Here is a 13011-nt window from a genome sequence, read left to right on the forward strand (position 1 = left end):
TCCTGCCCAGGCCAATTTTCAGCATGACCGCGCAATTGTCATTCAAAATGCAACACTGTACCTAAACCAAATTTATGTAATTTCCCCCCCCCAAAAATAGAGCTTTCTTTTGGGTGGTATTTGATCACCGCAGGTTTTTTTTTTTTTTTTGTTAAACAAATAAAAAAAAAAAAAAAAAGTTTTTTTAGGTTATAAAATTTTGTAAATTACGTTTTTTCCTGCACTAATAAGCAATGATGAGGCCGCACTGACAGGCACTAATGAAGATGCACTTATGGGGTGGCACTTATATGCAGCACTGATGGGCTCTGATAGGTAGCACCGATATGCAGCATTGATAGGCGGCACTGATGGGTAATGATAGGCACTGGCGGGCAGCATATAGATGGCAATGATGGGCACTGGTGGGTGGCCCTGATAGATGGCAATGATGGGCAGCACTCATGAGGAGGGCACTGACAGGCTCCCTGAACACTAAATGGGCATCCCTGGTGGCGATGGGTGGGAAATCCCTGGTGGCCATGGGTGGGAAATCCCTGGTGGCACCCCCCAAGGGTCTGCACTGGTAATCAATGCTCTGATTGGACACAGCCTATGTCATAGGCTCTTTACCAGGATCGGAGATGCAGTGGTGGATTTTACGGTAAGTCAAAAATCCCATTTTCAATTTTGTTCATTGACTGACACAGCTCCTCATCTTCTTGACTATGTGGGACATCCCAAAGCACTGTCAAACATGAGGGGTGGGAACAGCAAGAAAAAAAAATACTTCCCAAAGCTAAACCATAGCCAACCAGGTAACATGGAGCTCAAACATAAAACAACTGGAGCTCGCCTAAAAAAAATTAAAAACACCCTCAAAGAGGACCAAGTCCTCTAAACAACAGCCTGCAAAACCTTGCGGCCGAAGGAAGTATCCGCAGATGCCAAAACATCCACCTTATAAAACTTTGTGAACATGTGCACAGGCGACCAGGTAGCAGCCTTGCAGACCTTCATCACCGACGCCCGATGAGGGAAGGCCCAGGAGGCACTAAGCACCCGAGTAGAGTGCGCCTTAACAGGGAAAGGAGAAACCTGCCCCTTAACGGATTGAGCCTGAACCACAGTCTGTCTGATCTATCTGGAAATGGTCGCAGCAGAAGCAGCCAACCCTTTGCGAGGTCCATCCGTGAGGACAAATAGTGAATCTGACTTTCTAAAAGACTCCATAGCTGCCAGGTGCACCCTTATTGCCCGAACCACATCCAGGGAATGCAAGGCAATTTCCTTTGGATGCTTAGGCCTGGGACACAGGGAGGGCAACACGATGTCCTCATTCAAATAAAAATCAAAGACGACCTTTGTAAGGAACAACAGGACATGGACGAAGAACCATCTTATCCCTGTGAACCACCAGGTAAGGCGAACGGACAAGACAGCGCCGCCAGATCCTACACTCTGCGCGCAGAAGTAAAAGCCACCAAAAAGACCACCTTCTGGGACAATGTAAGCAGAGCTGACAACACCAAATTGAGGTTCAACGGCGACAATGGAGACTGCACTGGAGGAACCAAGTGTCTCACTCCCTGGAGAAAGGTACACACCAAGGAGTGAGTGGCCAATAGACATTGAAAGCAACCCGCCAAACCTGTCCCTTGATGGTACTCAAGGCCAGGCGCTGCTCAACCCCTTTTTGAAGGAAAGCCAAGTTTCGAGTCACGAAAAGGAGCGAGGGTGTTCCCTGAGGGATTCACACCACGCAATGTACGTCTTCCAAGTACGATGGTAGATCTTGCTAGAAGTAGATTTTCTAGCTTTTAACAGAGTCAGACAACCCTCTACCCTTCAGCACCTGGCTTTCAACAGTCAACTGTCAAAGCCAGCGACTGTAAAGCAGGATGAAAGATTGGCCCTTGCGTCAACAGATCTTCCCTGAGAGAAAGTCTCCAAGGTGCATCAGCAACCAGCCATACTAGTACTAGATCAGCATACCAAGACCGGCAAGGCCAGTCTGGAGCCACGAGGATGACTGGAATTCCTTCCGCCTCGATACTGCGCAGGAGTCTTGGCAGAAGCTTGAGAGGAGGAAAAGCATAAAACAGACGATACCGACTCCAAGGAGCCACTAATGCATTTGTGGCATTGGCTAGAGAATCCGGAGACCGTGCCACAAACCTCTGCACTTTCTTGTTGAGGCGAGAGGCCAACAGATCCACCTCAGGGGTACCCCACCGGAGACACAACTGATGAAACACCTACCGATGAAGTGACCATTGCCCCTTGTCCAACGCCTTTCGACTGAGGTAATCCTCCTGCCAAGTTTCTACCCCTGGAATGTGCACAGCAGAGAGGGCTGGAACGAATCGTTCTGCCCACCTTAGAATGGTGGCTACCTCCCGACTCACCAGGACACTTCTCATGCCCCCTTGGTGATTGACATAGGCCACGGCCGTGGCATTGTCCGATTGAATCCGTACCAGACACCCCTGGAGACGACAAGTCCAATGATCCAGACAGAGTCTGTGGGTGCTGTTGGCCAGGAGGAAATGCTGTAAACTCAGGCTGAAGCCAGTTCGTATGCGCCCTCAGGAGATGTTTAACTCGTAGGCCAGCCCCCATCCAGTGGGGAAAGGAGTTTCATCAGGAGCGATCCAAGGGTTAACTGTGTGCCTAGCTAGTGTTTCTGTGTACTAAGGGAGGTGCTTTCACTATAGGAAGGCATGGATCCATATCCCTACTTTCCAGGAACGCAGGATTCAGGTCTTCCCTACTGACAGTACAGCAATCTGACTTATTTACATAGGCAGACTGCCGTTCTTCCTGTGCAATGAATGACTGGCGAGAGCCAGCTGACAGAGACCCGCTGATTGACTCCCGTGGTGTGTATGCATTCCCCCTACCCCAAAGAGCCGAATCAAGTATTTATAAGTTATCTGGCGCACAGTTGCCGCCCTGTAGCAGTAAAATTGTTATGCAGCGGACAGCAAGTGGTTAAATAGGTTTCACCATACACATACAGTATCTCGCAAAAGTACACCCCATTTACATTTTTGTAAATATTTTATATCTTTTCATGTGACAACACTGAAGAAATTACACTTTGCTACAATGTAAAGTAGTGAGTGTACAGCTTGTATAACAGTGTAAATTTGCTGTCCCCTCAAAATAACTCAACACACAGCCATTAATGTCTAAACCACTGGCAACAAAAGTGACTATTACACCCCAAAGTGCAAATGTCCAAATTGGGCCCAATCAGCCATTTTATCTTCCCTGTGTCATGTGACTCAGTGTTAAAAGGTCTCAGGTGTGAATGGGGAGCAGGTGTGAAGTTTGGGGTTATCGCTCTCACTTTCTCATACTGGTGACTGGAAGTTTAACATGGCACCTCATGGCAAAAACTTTGAGGATCTGAAAAAAAGAATTGTTGCTCTACATAAAGATGGCCTGGGCTATAAGAAGATTGCCAAGACCCTGAAACTGAGCTTCAGCATGGTGGCGAAGACCATAAAGCGGTTTACCAGGACAGGTTCCACTCGGAAAAGGCCTCGCCTTGGGCGACCAAAGAATTTGAGTACACGTGCTTAACAACATATCCAGAGGTTGCCTTTGGCAAATAGACGTAGGAGTGCTGCCAGCATTTCTGTAGAGGTTGAAGGGGAGGGGGGTTAACCTGTCAGTGCTCAGACCATAGGCCACACACTGCATCAAATTGGTCTGCATTTCTGTCATCCCAGAGGGAAGCCTCTTCTAAAGATGATGCACAAGAAAGCCTGCAAACAGTTTGAATAGAAGAGCAAGGACATGGATTACTGGAACCATGTCCTGTGGTTTGATGAGACCAAGATAAACTTATGTGGTTCAGATGATGTCAAGCGTGTGTTGCGGCAACCAGGTGAGGAGTACAAAGACAAGTGTGTCTTGCCTACAGTCAAGCATGGTGGTGGGAGTGTCATGGTCTGGGGCTGCATGAGTGCAGCCCGGCACTGGGGAAGTACAGTTATCAAATACCAACGAAAGGAAAGCTATTTGTGTGAGAAAAAAAAAATTTCAATTTCATTTGAATAGGGTTGCATGACCGCACAATTGTCATTTAAAATAGCGCAGTGCCAAAAAGGAAAAAATGACCTGGTCACAAAGGAGGTAAAACCGTCGGGAGCTCAAGTGGTTAACAGCAATTGCACCATCATCTGCACAAGACCACCAACAGTGAAGTAGAAATCGGGCATTATAAAAATTAAACTCTATAAAATATGAGCTATACCATATAATAAACTTCTATTGATATTAAAGGAAATAAATCCAAGATGCAATTCCAGTGACTATGGTTAGGCATTGCTAAAATAGAAGATACAGACACCAACTAATCAAATCAAAAATTGTTCCAGAGCTGGTTACATTTTACACCCCCCATGTTTAATTAACAGCTTTTTACACTTTCAGCTGAGATTAAAGTTAAACCCATACATAACACAAGCTCCAGTTGGAAAAAAAAAATCTGCAGTCTGGCTTTGTTGAACATTATACCAACTTTTCAAGTGGCAGTAATAACTCAAGATTTATTATTTTTTTAATGAACGAACACAGAACGGGATCTTTCAAATCACAAAGCAGGCAGCTTTTCCAAATGTTTACTCTATAGTCTAACTCTTACAATAATTCACGAAACAGACTTAGCAGAGGCACAACTTGGTAATGGAAATCATTACTCATTACCTGTTGGCAGTGGGCACTCACGCTAGTGAGGAAAGTCTGTAAAGCGCCTACCAACTGGGTTTCATCATTAACATTTAGTAACAATAGACACAAATGCTTACATCTAATTTGTTATATGTACGAGAATTTGGACAGTACTTAGGGGAAACAAATGACTAGTTAAAAAATGCTGTCCAAGAGCGGAAATAATTATTTGTATTGTTTTAAAAGTAAAAAAAAAAAACATCATCTTACTGGCAGACATCAGTTAAAGTGCAAACGCAAATAAACCAGAGAGCCAGGATTGCTAACAAAGTTATACTTATAAAACCTTTAGTTGTGCTCTTCAAACCAAAAAAAAAAAAAAGTAATTTCTCCTGATATTCAGTTTAAGATAACATAAAAATGGGATTTTTGACTTACCGTAAAATCCATTTCTCTGATGTTCATTGATGGACACTGCTCCTGATCTTCATAACCATTGGGTTATATTGCCCCCTACAGAAGTAGGACACAAGGAAGAAAAAAAAGTCTGGCTACGGCTATGGGCAGTCCCAGGGGGTATACTCCCTCTCTCTGCTATAGGTACTCTCTTACAAGCAGTGTCAGAAGAATTACAAGTCCACAGAGGGGTGGATACTGTAGCAGTCAATGAACATCAGAGAAATGGATTTGACGGTAATTCAAAATTCCCATTTTCGCTTTCATTCATTGACGGACACAGCTCCTGATCTTCATTAACCATTGGGACGTCCCAAAGCAGAGTTGGGGAGGGAACAGCAAAAAATTCCCAAGGCTAAACAGTAGCCAACCAAGCAACAGGAGCTCAACCAAAACTGGAGCCCACCTAAAAAAAACAATACACCCTCAAAGCAGACTTCTGGGATTTCAGCCAAACTCCCTCAAGCTCGTATGGCAATTTCCAAGTTTCCCACCAGAGCAGTAGAAGACTCCGCTCGCAGAAGGAGGACGTCCAAGTAGTCCAGTACTGCGATCCCCCATTGGCATAACAATGCTGGCTCGGGGCCAACACTTTCGTGAAGACCCGAGGAGCAGAGACGAGACCAAAAGATAACGCCACAAACTGAAAATGCTCCTGTCCCACGGCAAAGCGGAGGAAGCACTGGAGACCAACACATATTAGCATGTGAAGGTAAGCGTCCTTGATATCGATGAAGGAAAGAAAATGCCCCTGATGCAAACTGAAGCCACCACCGTGCAAACAGACTCCATTCTGAACTTCTGCACCCACACAAATCAGTTAAGCGGCTTGAGGTCCAGAATTGGACGCATCTGCCTTCCTTCCTGGGGACTGTAAACAGGTTTGAATAAAACCCCTGAAAAAACGTTCCGAAGTCAGAACCGGGACTATCACCCGTAAAGAAAAGGTCTTGCACCGCCACAAAAAAGAGCATGCAAGTGGACCGGGGACGGTCGAACGTCGGAAAGCAGAAACTTACCAGAGGGTAAGAACGAAACTTAAACTTGTAGCCGGACCGAATGTGTGCCAGGCGAGTTCACAGGTCCGGGAACCAGTGAAGACGTTCTCCCACCCCAGATACGGGTGAGAGCTCACCTTCCTGCTGAAGGGGCCTTGTCCGCGTGTCTGGAGAAGCCCGCACTTGACTTGCCAGACCAAGTTCACTTGGATCCTCCAGAGGAGGTCCCGAAGGGTTCCGATCACTTGTCAATTGACCCTGAGGTATGACACAACTTCCTATGAGCCGAGAAGAAGGGTCCACGTCTACAATGAGGGTCCTTACCCTCAGTAGATTGCGGAAGAAAGGTACTCTTCCCCCCTGTGAGACCTTTAATGTCAGCCAGGGTAACACCAAACAGGTGATCTCCCTGACAGGGAAGATCAGTCAAGGCCTTGTTACAAGTCTGGTCCGCATGCCAGCATTTGAGCCAAAGGACACGCCGAATGACCACTGCTGAAACAGAGGGCCGAGCCACATCGAGCTGGTCTGCCAGCTCAGCAAAGGCAGGGGGAGCTACTTCCCCTCCAGGTCACAATGTAAAAGCTTAGTCTACTCGGTCAGAGTCTGCGACACCAGGGCAATGGTGAATATCAGCCTCAGTTCAGAACCAGCCAGGGTATACAAATTGCAGGCCACAGCCTCAGCCTTCCTGTCAGCGGGGTCCTTAAAGGCCTGGGAACTCTACAACTGGAATCATGGTTGCCTTGTTTAACCTGGAAACTGAAGGGTCTGCCACCGGTGGAACAGTCCACTTCCTTATAAGGAACTCCTCATAGGGGTATCGCCTAGCAACTTGCTTAGGGAACCCAAGGGGACACTTTGGTCGTCCCCACTCTTCAGTGACAATTCTGTCAAAATAGGAAGGGAAATGGAACTCCTTTGTCGCTCTGGATGGCTTGTGAGTGCCAAAAGGGAACCTGCGCCTCCGTTGCAGCTGCTTCCTCAAAATTAAAGTCTCAAGCACAGATACAATCAGTGAGTCCACCAGCCCCTTTTTGTGCGTGGTTGCAGAAGCGTAAGAATCATCCTCACTATCTGAGGATTGAGGGAGCATGGTCAAAGACCCAGCAGGGTGACCCACATCTGAGCGGCCGAATCAGATTCAAGATCTGAGGAGACAGATGAGGCAGGGAAAGGCGGGGGTGCTTTTAAGCCCAAAAAAAAAAAAAAACACTTCCACCCGGGACACAAGGGACTCCAGGCCGTCAGTGCATGGATTGATGGTTGGGAGCCAGAGGGCCCCACAGCCTCTAAGAGGGGATCAGGAGGGGAGATGTGCTCCAAAGACTCCATTAGCCACCAATGGCCCACAGAATAAGTGTAAAAACACTGCTAAGGGACAACCCCCACTGCTCTGGCAGCACCATCCGGTTGCCAGTCAAAAAGCACCAATTGATCCTCAGCAGAGAGGGAGAGGACCCCACCAGACTCACCACCTCAGCCACCAGGAGAATATGCACTGCACGAGCGGCTTTCAGGAAACAATAGGATCCAGGAGTCAGCACTTGGGGATGAGGAGGGGATCCCACTACCAAAATAGCCGCCCAGAGGGCATCACTGTCATGGCCGCCGCTATTTTCAATGGCAAACCACCGCAGTACACAAACATGGCGCTATGCATTAAAGCGCACAGGCTACAAGAAAATGGCAGCCCTATGAGGCTCCCAGGAGGGGTCCCTAGGCATCAAGAACAAGCCCAGGCAGGATGGGGGCCCTGGCAGGAGCCCCCAATCAGGTACAACCACCGTCCGCACAGCTGATCCTCCAGTTGCCGGCGGCGCACCCCCTTTCCGCCCCATAGCCCCCAGCCCCCACCTCAGGAGGTGGCCAGCCCACCAACACAGCCCCAGTCTAAGTTGAGGGGGTAGAGGATAGGAAAGTGGGTGCCTGACAGGAAGGAGGGGAACCCAGGGGTCCGACCGTCCCAAGGAGGGGCCCAGGTCCACCCCAAAACCCTCCAGGGAGAGAGAGGGAACAGCTACTTTCCATACCAGGAACCAGGTGGGCACCGCTCCAGTCCGAACCCCTCACCATCGGAATGGGGGAGGCTGTCAGCCAGGAGGAACGCTGCGACTCTGGCCGAGACCTGGTCGTCTGCGGCCTCACACAGGCCAGCCCCTGTCTGGTAGTGCTATATCGTGGCCGACCTAGCGCGGAGCTGAGGTCTGCACGTGCTTGCTGGCCAGGCTAGGGTGACCACTGGATGTAGATTATCCAGCCTGTCGTCCAGTCCGGCAGTTGATTGTAGATCTCACAGGAAAAACCATAGGAAAAATTTCTAAAAAGAAAAAAGTGCCAGGACCAGACATCCCAAGCAAGGAACTAGGTCCTTACTCCTGACTAGGCAGAAAAAAACTGAGTACCTATAGCAGAGAGAAGGCGTATACCCCCTGGAACTGCCCATAGGCGTAGCCAGACTTTTTTTCTGCCTAGTTCCCTACTCCTGTAGGGGGCAATATAACCCAATGGTTATGAAGATCAGCAGCTGTGTCCCATCAATTAACAAACGAGAAATACAGGTGTAGCAGGACCTATACAGCCACAATATACAGTACATTTATCATACAGTGTCTGGTCAGAGTTTTGTTTTTGCGTTAAATTTGCTTTGAATTAAATGAAACATCCTGTGGCTTACATGTCCTTGGATGTTGTGGATTTCTTTTTTAACTTTTAGAGGCTGGGTGGCTACATTCACTCTTCCATTGTATCTACGGAGAGAGCCATGGTTGCCTCCCAAGCTACGTCTGCTTATTTGGAATATAAATAGGACTAATTTATTTTCATTATATGGTCAGACCGGAAAATGTTCTTAGCCTAAAAGAAAAGAAAAACAATGCAGCCACCTCATCTACAGGCCGCTGAGCTGTTGTTTTTCCATCCCTTGATCATCCACCCGAATTCTGCCATTACAGCTTGGCGGAGCTGCAAAAATGCTGAGGCTGTGATGCTTTGCTTCACAGCATTTTAAACTCGGACTGCAGTATTTGACAGGCAGTACCGCCTGTCAAACCCTCTCATTGAGAACAATGGGGCCAGACAGCAACCACAAGGCAAATGCGCAGTCCCACAAAAACCAAACAAAACAGTCAACTGGAGGACCTCCAGAACGCCTCTCAGCCACTGCTATATCACCCTCTGAAATGTGATCCACAGATCATGTTTCAGTGGGCAGTAAGCTTACTGCCTGTCTGAAAGGACCCTCATTGATACTAAGTAGGGAGATCAGTATATAAACCCTAATTTATAAGAAAATGTTTGTATGCTCTAAACAATGTCAGAGAAAGATAGAGAGAGAAGCATGCCTTGGCAAATACAGTTAGTCCTTATGCACACTGGAGATAACAAAAATGCTGCTTATAAAGGCTTTTGGCGTTTTTCTTTTTTCAGCCTGTATAAGCAACTCTTGCAACATGAGGTTTAGGTGCGCTCGGCGTTTAAGTGTACATTTAATATAGCAAAAAAATTAGCAAAAGGTAAAGTTTTGGAACAAAAGCTTATAAAAGCAAATACCCAGAAACGCTCATTAACTCTTGTGCAATACGAACCAATGAGCGTTTTGTTATGCAGCTTTTTCTGCCAGAAGTTCTGGCATTTTTTCAATTGCCTAGTGTGCATAGATACAAGCACAGCCAAGGAAAATTATTAAAGTAGTTACTCTATTTTCAATTCAATTATTACCCACCTGCTTTATCCTCGCTAGTTCCTTCAAGGCTCTTCCCCATTGCTGCTTATAGTGCAGTTTAGACTTTGTTGAAGATTCTAATTTTCTTTCAAGTTCAACCTATAAATATGTAAAAAAAAAAAAAATAATAATGTATTGTTAATATAAAAGGCTGTAACTCTATTTGGACAGTTATCAGCAAACTAGAAGCATTCACATAATACAGTACATAACTGCATTCTTAACTATATAAACTTCACAGGGAAAGAGATTCAGGTATAGTGGTTTAAATACTCAAACTAGGGCTTGGGTGGACCGAACCACTCACTCAGGAAAGGAGTAAAGCATCTTCAGAATGTTATTGTTGTTTGCGTTCTCCAGTCTCAGTTAACCCTAATTTGAGGAAAAACCTTGACAACGGGGTCTCCAACTGCAGTAAAAAGCTGACAGAAGTCCTTACCCTGCCATACTCTACAGCTACTATAGAATAATTTATACAAAAAATTGGCAGCTGAAGGTGGTACATGACCCTTTTTTTGGTCCACTCTGGAATCGGAACGCATAGGTGTTCACTTCACACCCATGATCAGATTCCTGTACCATTTCATAGTTCTTACTGCAAACCAATTTGGGGGTGTTATTAACTGTACATTGACACCCCTAGCGGTTCGCAGATGTCAGTGTTAACTGCTGTGTGATTCAGGTGCAATGTGGGAACCTGCACTGGAATCGTAGGGTTTCCCGCAGCGCCCCATTTTGAAACGGGACTTAAAGCCTATTTATTGCCAGTTATATATAAATATTAAAATGACCATGACTGGTCACAGTTCTATTTTAAACAATCAATACACACACAATGACCTAAAGATAAGTAAAACATGCAATTCATTTATTAAAGAGGTTGTAAACCCGATTTTTTTTTTTTTTCACCCTGAAAGAGAAACACATAATGAGCTAGTATGCATCGCATACTAGCTCATTAGGAAATACTTACCTTAGAACGAGCGCCCACTTACCTCTATGACGGGCGACATGTTCAGTCGCCCGTCTTCCGGGATCGCAGCATCCGGCCATCTGATTGGCCGGAGCCGCGGTGACGTCACTCCCACGCGCGCGGGAGCCGACGGTCACGGCACGGGGCTCTGAAGGAACGGCACCAGCGGCCGTTCCTTCAGAGCGCATGCGCCAGTGACATCGCTTGCTGCATGTAACGTAAATATCTCCTAAACGGTACATGTTTAGGAGATATTTACAGTACCCATAGGTAAGCCTTATCATAGGCTTACCTATAGGTACAACTTGCAGAGGAGGGTTTACTTCCTCTTTAAACATGCACATCTACACTTCCATGCATACTGGGAAAACTCCAGATTAGGAGAGAAAAATGTGGGCTATCATTTTCCTCCTCAAAATGCTGGGGAAAAGCTGTAATTAAATTTCTATATGCTTGTTTCAAATCAATTAAAATGCATTACTTTACTCATAACAGGTTTTCTTTACCCTGGATATAGTTATTGGGGCATGCTGCACTTCTATCCACCTCTAAACAGACTAATATGGTCAAAAATGTGGGTATAACCGAACACAGCCATTTACTGAAAAAGAGGAGTAGCTTTGCAGGACTCCAAGAAGTAAGGAGCAGTCTGGAGAGATCATGGATGAAAATAAAATAAAATGAATAAGACTCCATCACCGGGAGGAACCAAGTTAAGTAACTGTTTAGTGTATCCCTATTCCTATAGCATACAATATCCACGCTCAGTTGCTAGGAAGGATAGATATGCATGTATATATTGTATGCATATTTTTGTGATGCTTTTTAGGTCTTGTATTGTTTCCTAAAATTGTACTTAGTTTGTTGGTACAGTATTTTTCTCTAGTAAACCAAAGTACAATATAGTATGGAGGTTGTTATTGCTTTCTTGCTATTACCACAAAGTACCCTTAAAAGTTCCGAAGCAAAACAACTATTAATGCTACCATACACCATTTTTTTTAACAATATGTTTAGCTGTGTGGGAAAGGGCTGACTTTGCCAGTACTGATCCCCATTTGAAATAAATTTGAACACGGATTGTGCGCCAAGGCACAAAGTCCCACAGACACACCAATCTTGTGGAAGGCCTTTGGAGAAGCGTACAGAATGTTACAGGTGCAAAAGGGATACCAAATCCATATTAAATGTCCATGGTTTTGGAATAGGATGTCTAGCATGGCTAGGTGTCCACAAACCTCTATCCTTATATCTATCAGTGGTTTGCAAACTGCAGCCCTTTGCTTGGATTTGTGGGGGTTTGGGAGGTGTTGGTATGGGGCGCTACCACCTTGCACAGCGAATTTCTTCGTTGTATGTGATCCAAAGATGAAAGTGCACAGTGCTTATTGGTGAGCAGATATTGTGCAAATTCTATTAAAATCTTAAATGTGCAATATAGTGCAAATATAAAATTAAAATTATGAAAAAACGGTAATTATCGTGTATCAATTGGATTGTACCGTGTATGTATCACTCATCGGATGTAATCAATCATATATAAGTGACCAGTGCAAAAAAGTGCTAAGTGCAATTAAGTGATATGAACAATAAATACTTTATTGTGGCCTCCTTTGAAAGAGGAAACTGACATCCGTGGTGAATATTACAAAACACTATGCAGTGTAAAGTGAGAGAGTAAAAAACGCCTGTTGCGCGTGATGAGAGTGAGGAGTGCTAATACCGTGGGTAAAGCACTTACCAATGTCCTCTCCCTTCTCACTCTAATATACTGTGTCTCCCTTCTCCTGATGCCTGTAAGAGCTGGTTGTTCCGTGCATATAGTTGCGCTTGCATCTAGGGAGTCAGTATACAAAAGACCAAGAGAGCTTCCATTGCGTAGTATAGTACAACATTGAGGGAAGAAATTAGAATCGACTCACTGTTAGGAAGTTCACCGTCAGCTTGTTTGGTGTGTCTCCAGTGTTCGGCCGCGTGGTACTTCCGCGTTCCACCGGCCGGAGCCACCTAACCGGAAGTGACGTATGACGCTGCTTTGCCGCTCTACGCGTTTCGTCACTGCAACGTCATCTGGGGCATAAATGGATTTATCTGGCCCTTGGGGCCCTTTTCCTCTTACTGATACAGGACGCTATTCCTCCCACTGGAGCATAAATCTTATAACTGACATCAGTTATGGGGTACTATTTCTCCCATTG

At 45.7% G+C, this 13011-nt stretch overlaps 1 protein-coding gene across 1 annotated transcript in view; it reads right to left on the reverse strand.

The window, feature by feature from the left end:
* The window catches only part of CEP120 (centrosomal protein 120), a 273530-nt gene that overhangs the window by 54877 nt on the left and 205642 nt on the right, over positions 1-13011 (reverse strand). Inside the window, exon 18 of the mRNA XM_082243777.1 lies at positions 9841-9939. Within this exon, the coding sequence (XP_082099903.1) occupies positions 9841-9939 (99 nt within the window). The remainder of the gene's footprint in view (positions 1-9840; positions 9940-13011) is intronic.

The sequence above is a fragment of the Pelophylax lessonae genome, assembly GCF_965119305.1.
Source record: "Pelophylax lessonae genome assembly, chromosome: 1".
NCBI classification, from domain to species: Eukaryota; Metazoa; Chordata; class Amphibia; order Anura; family Ranidae; genus Pelophylax; species Pelophylax lessonae.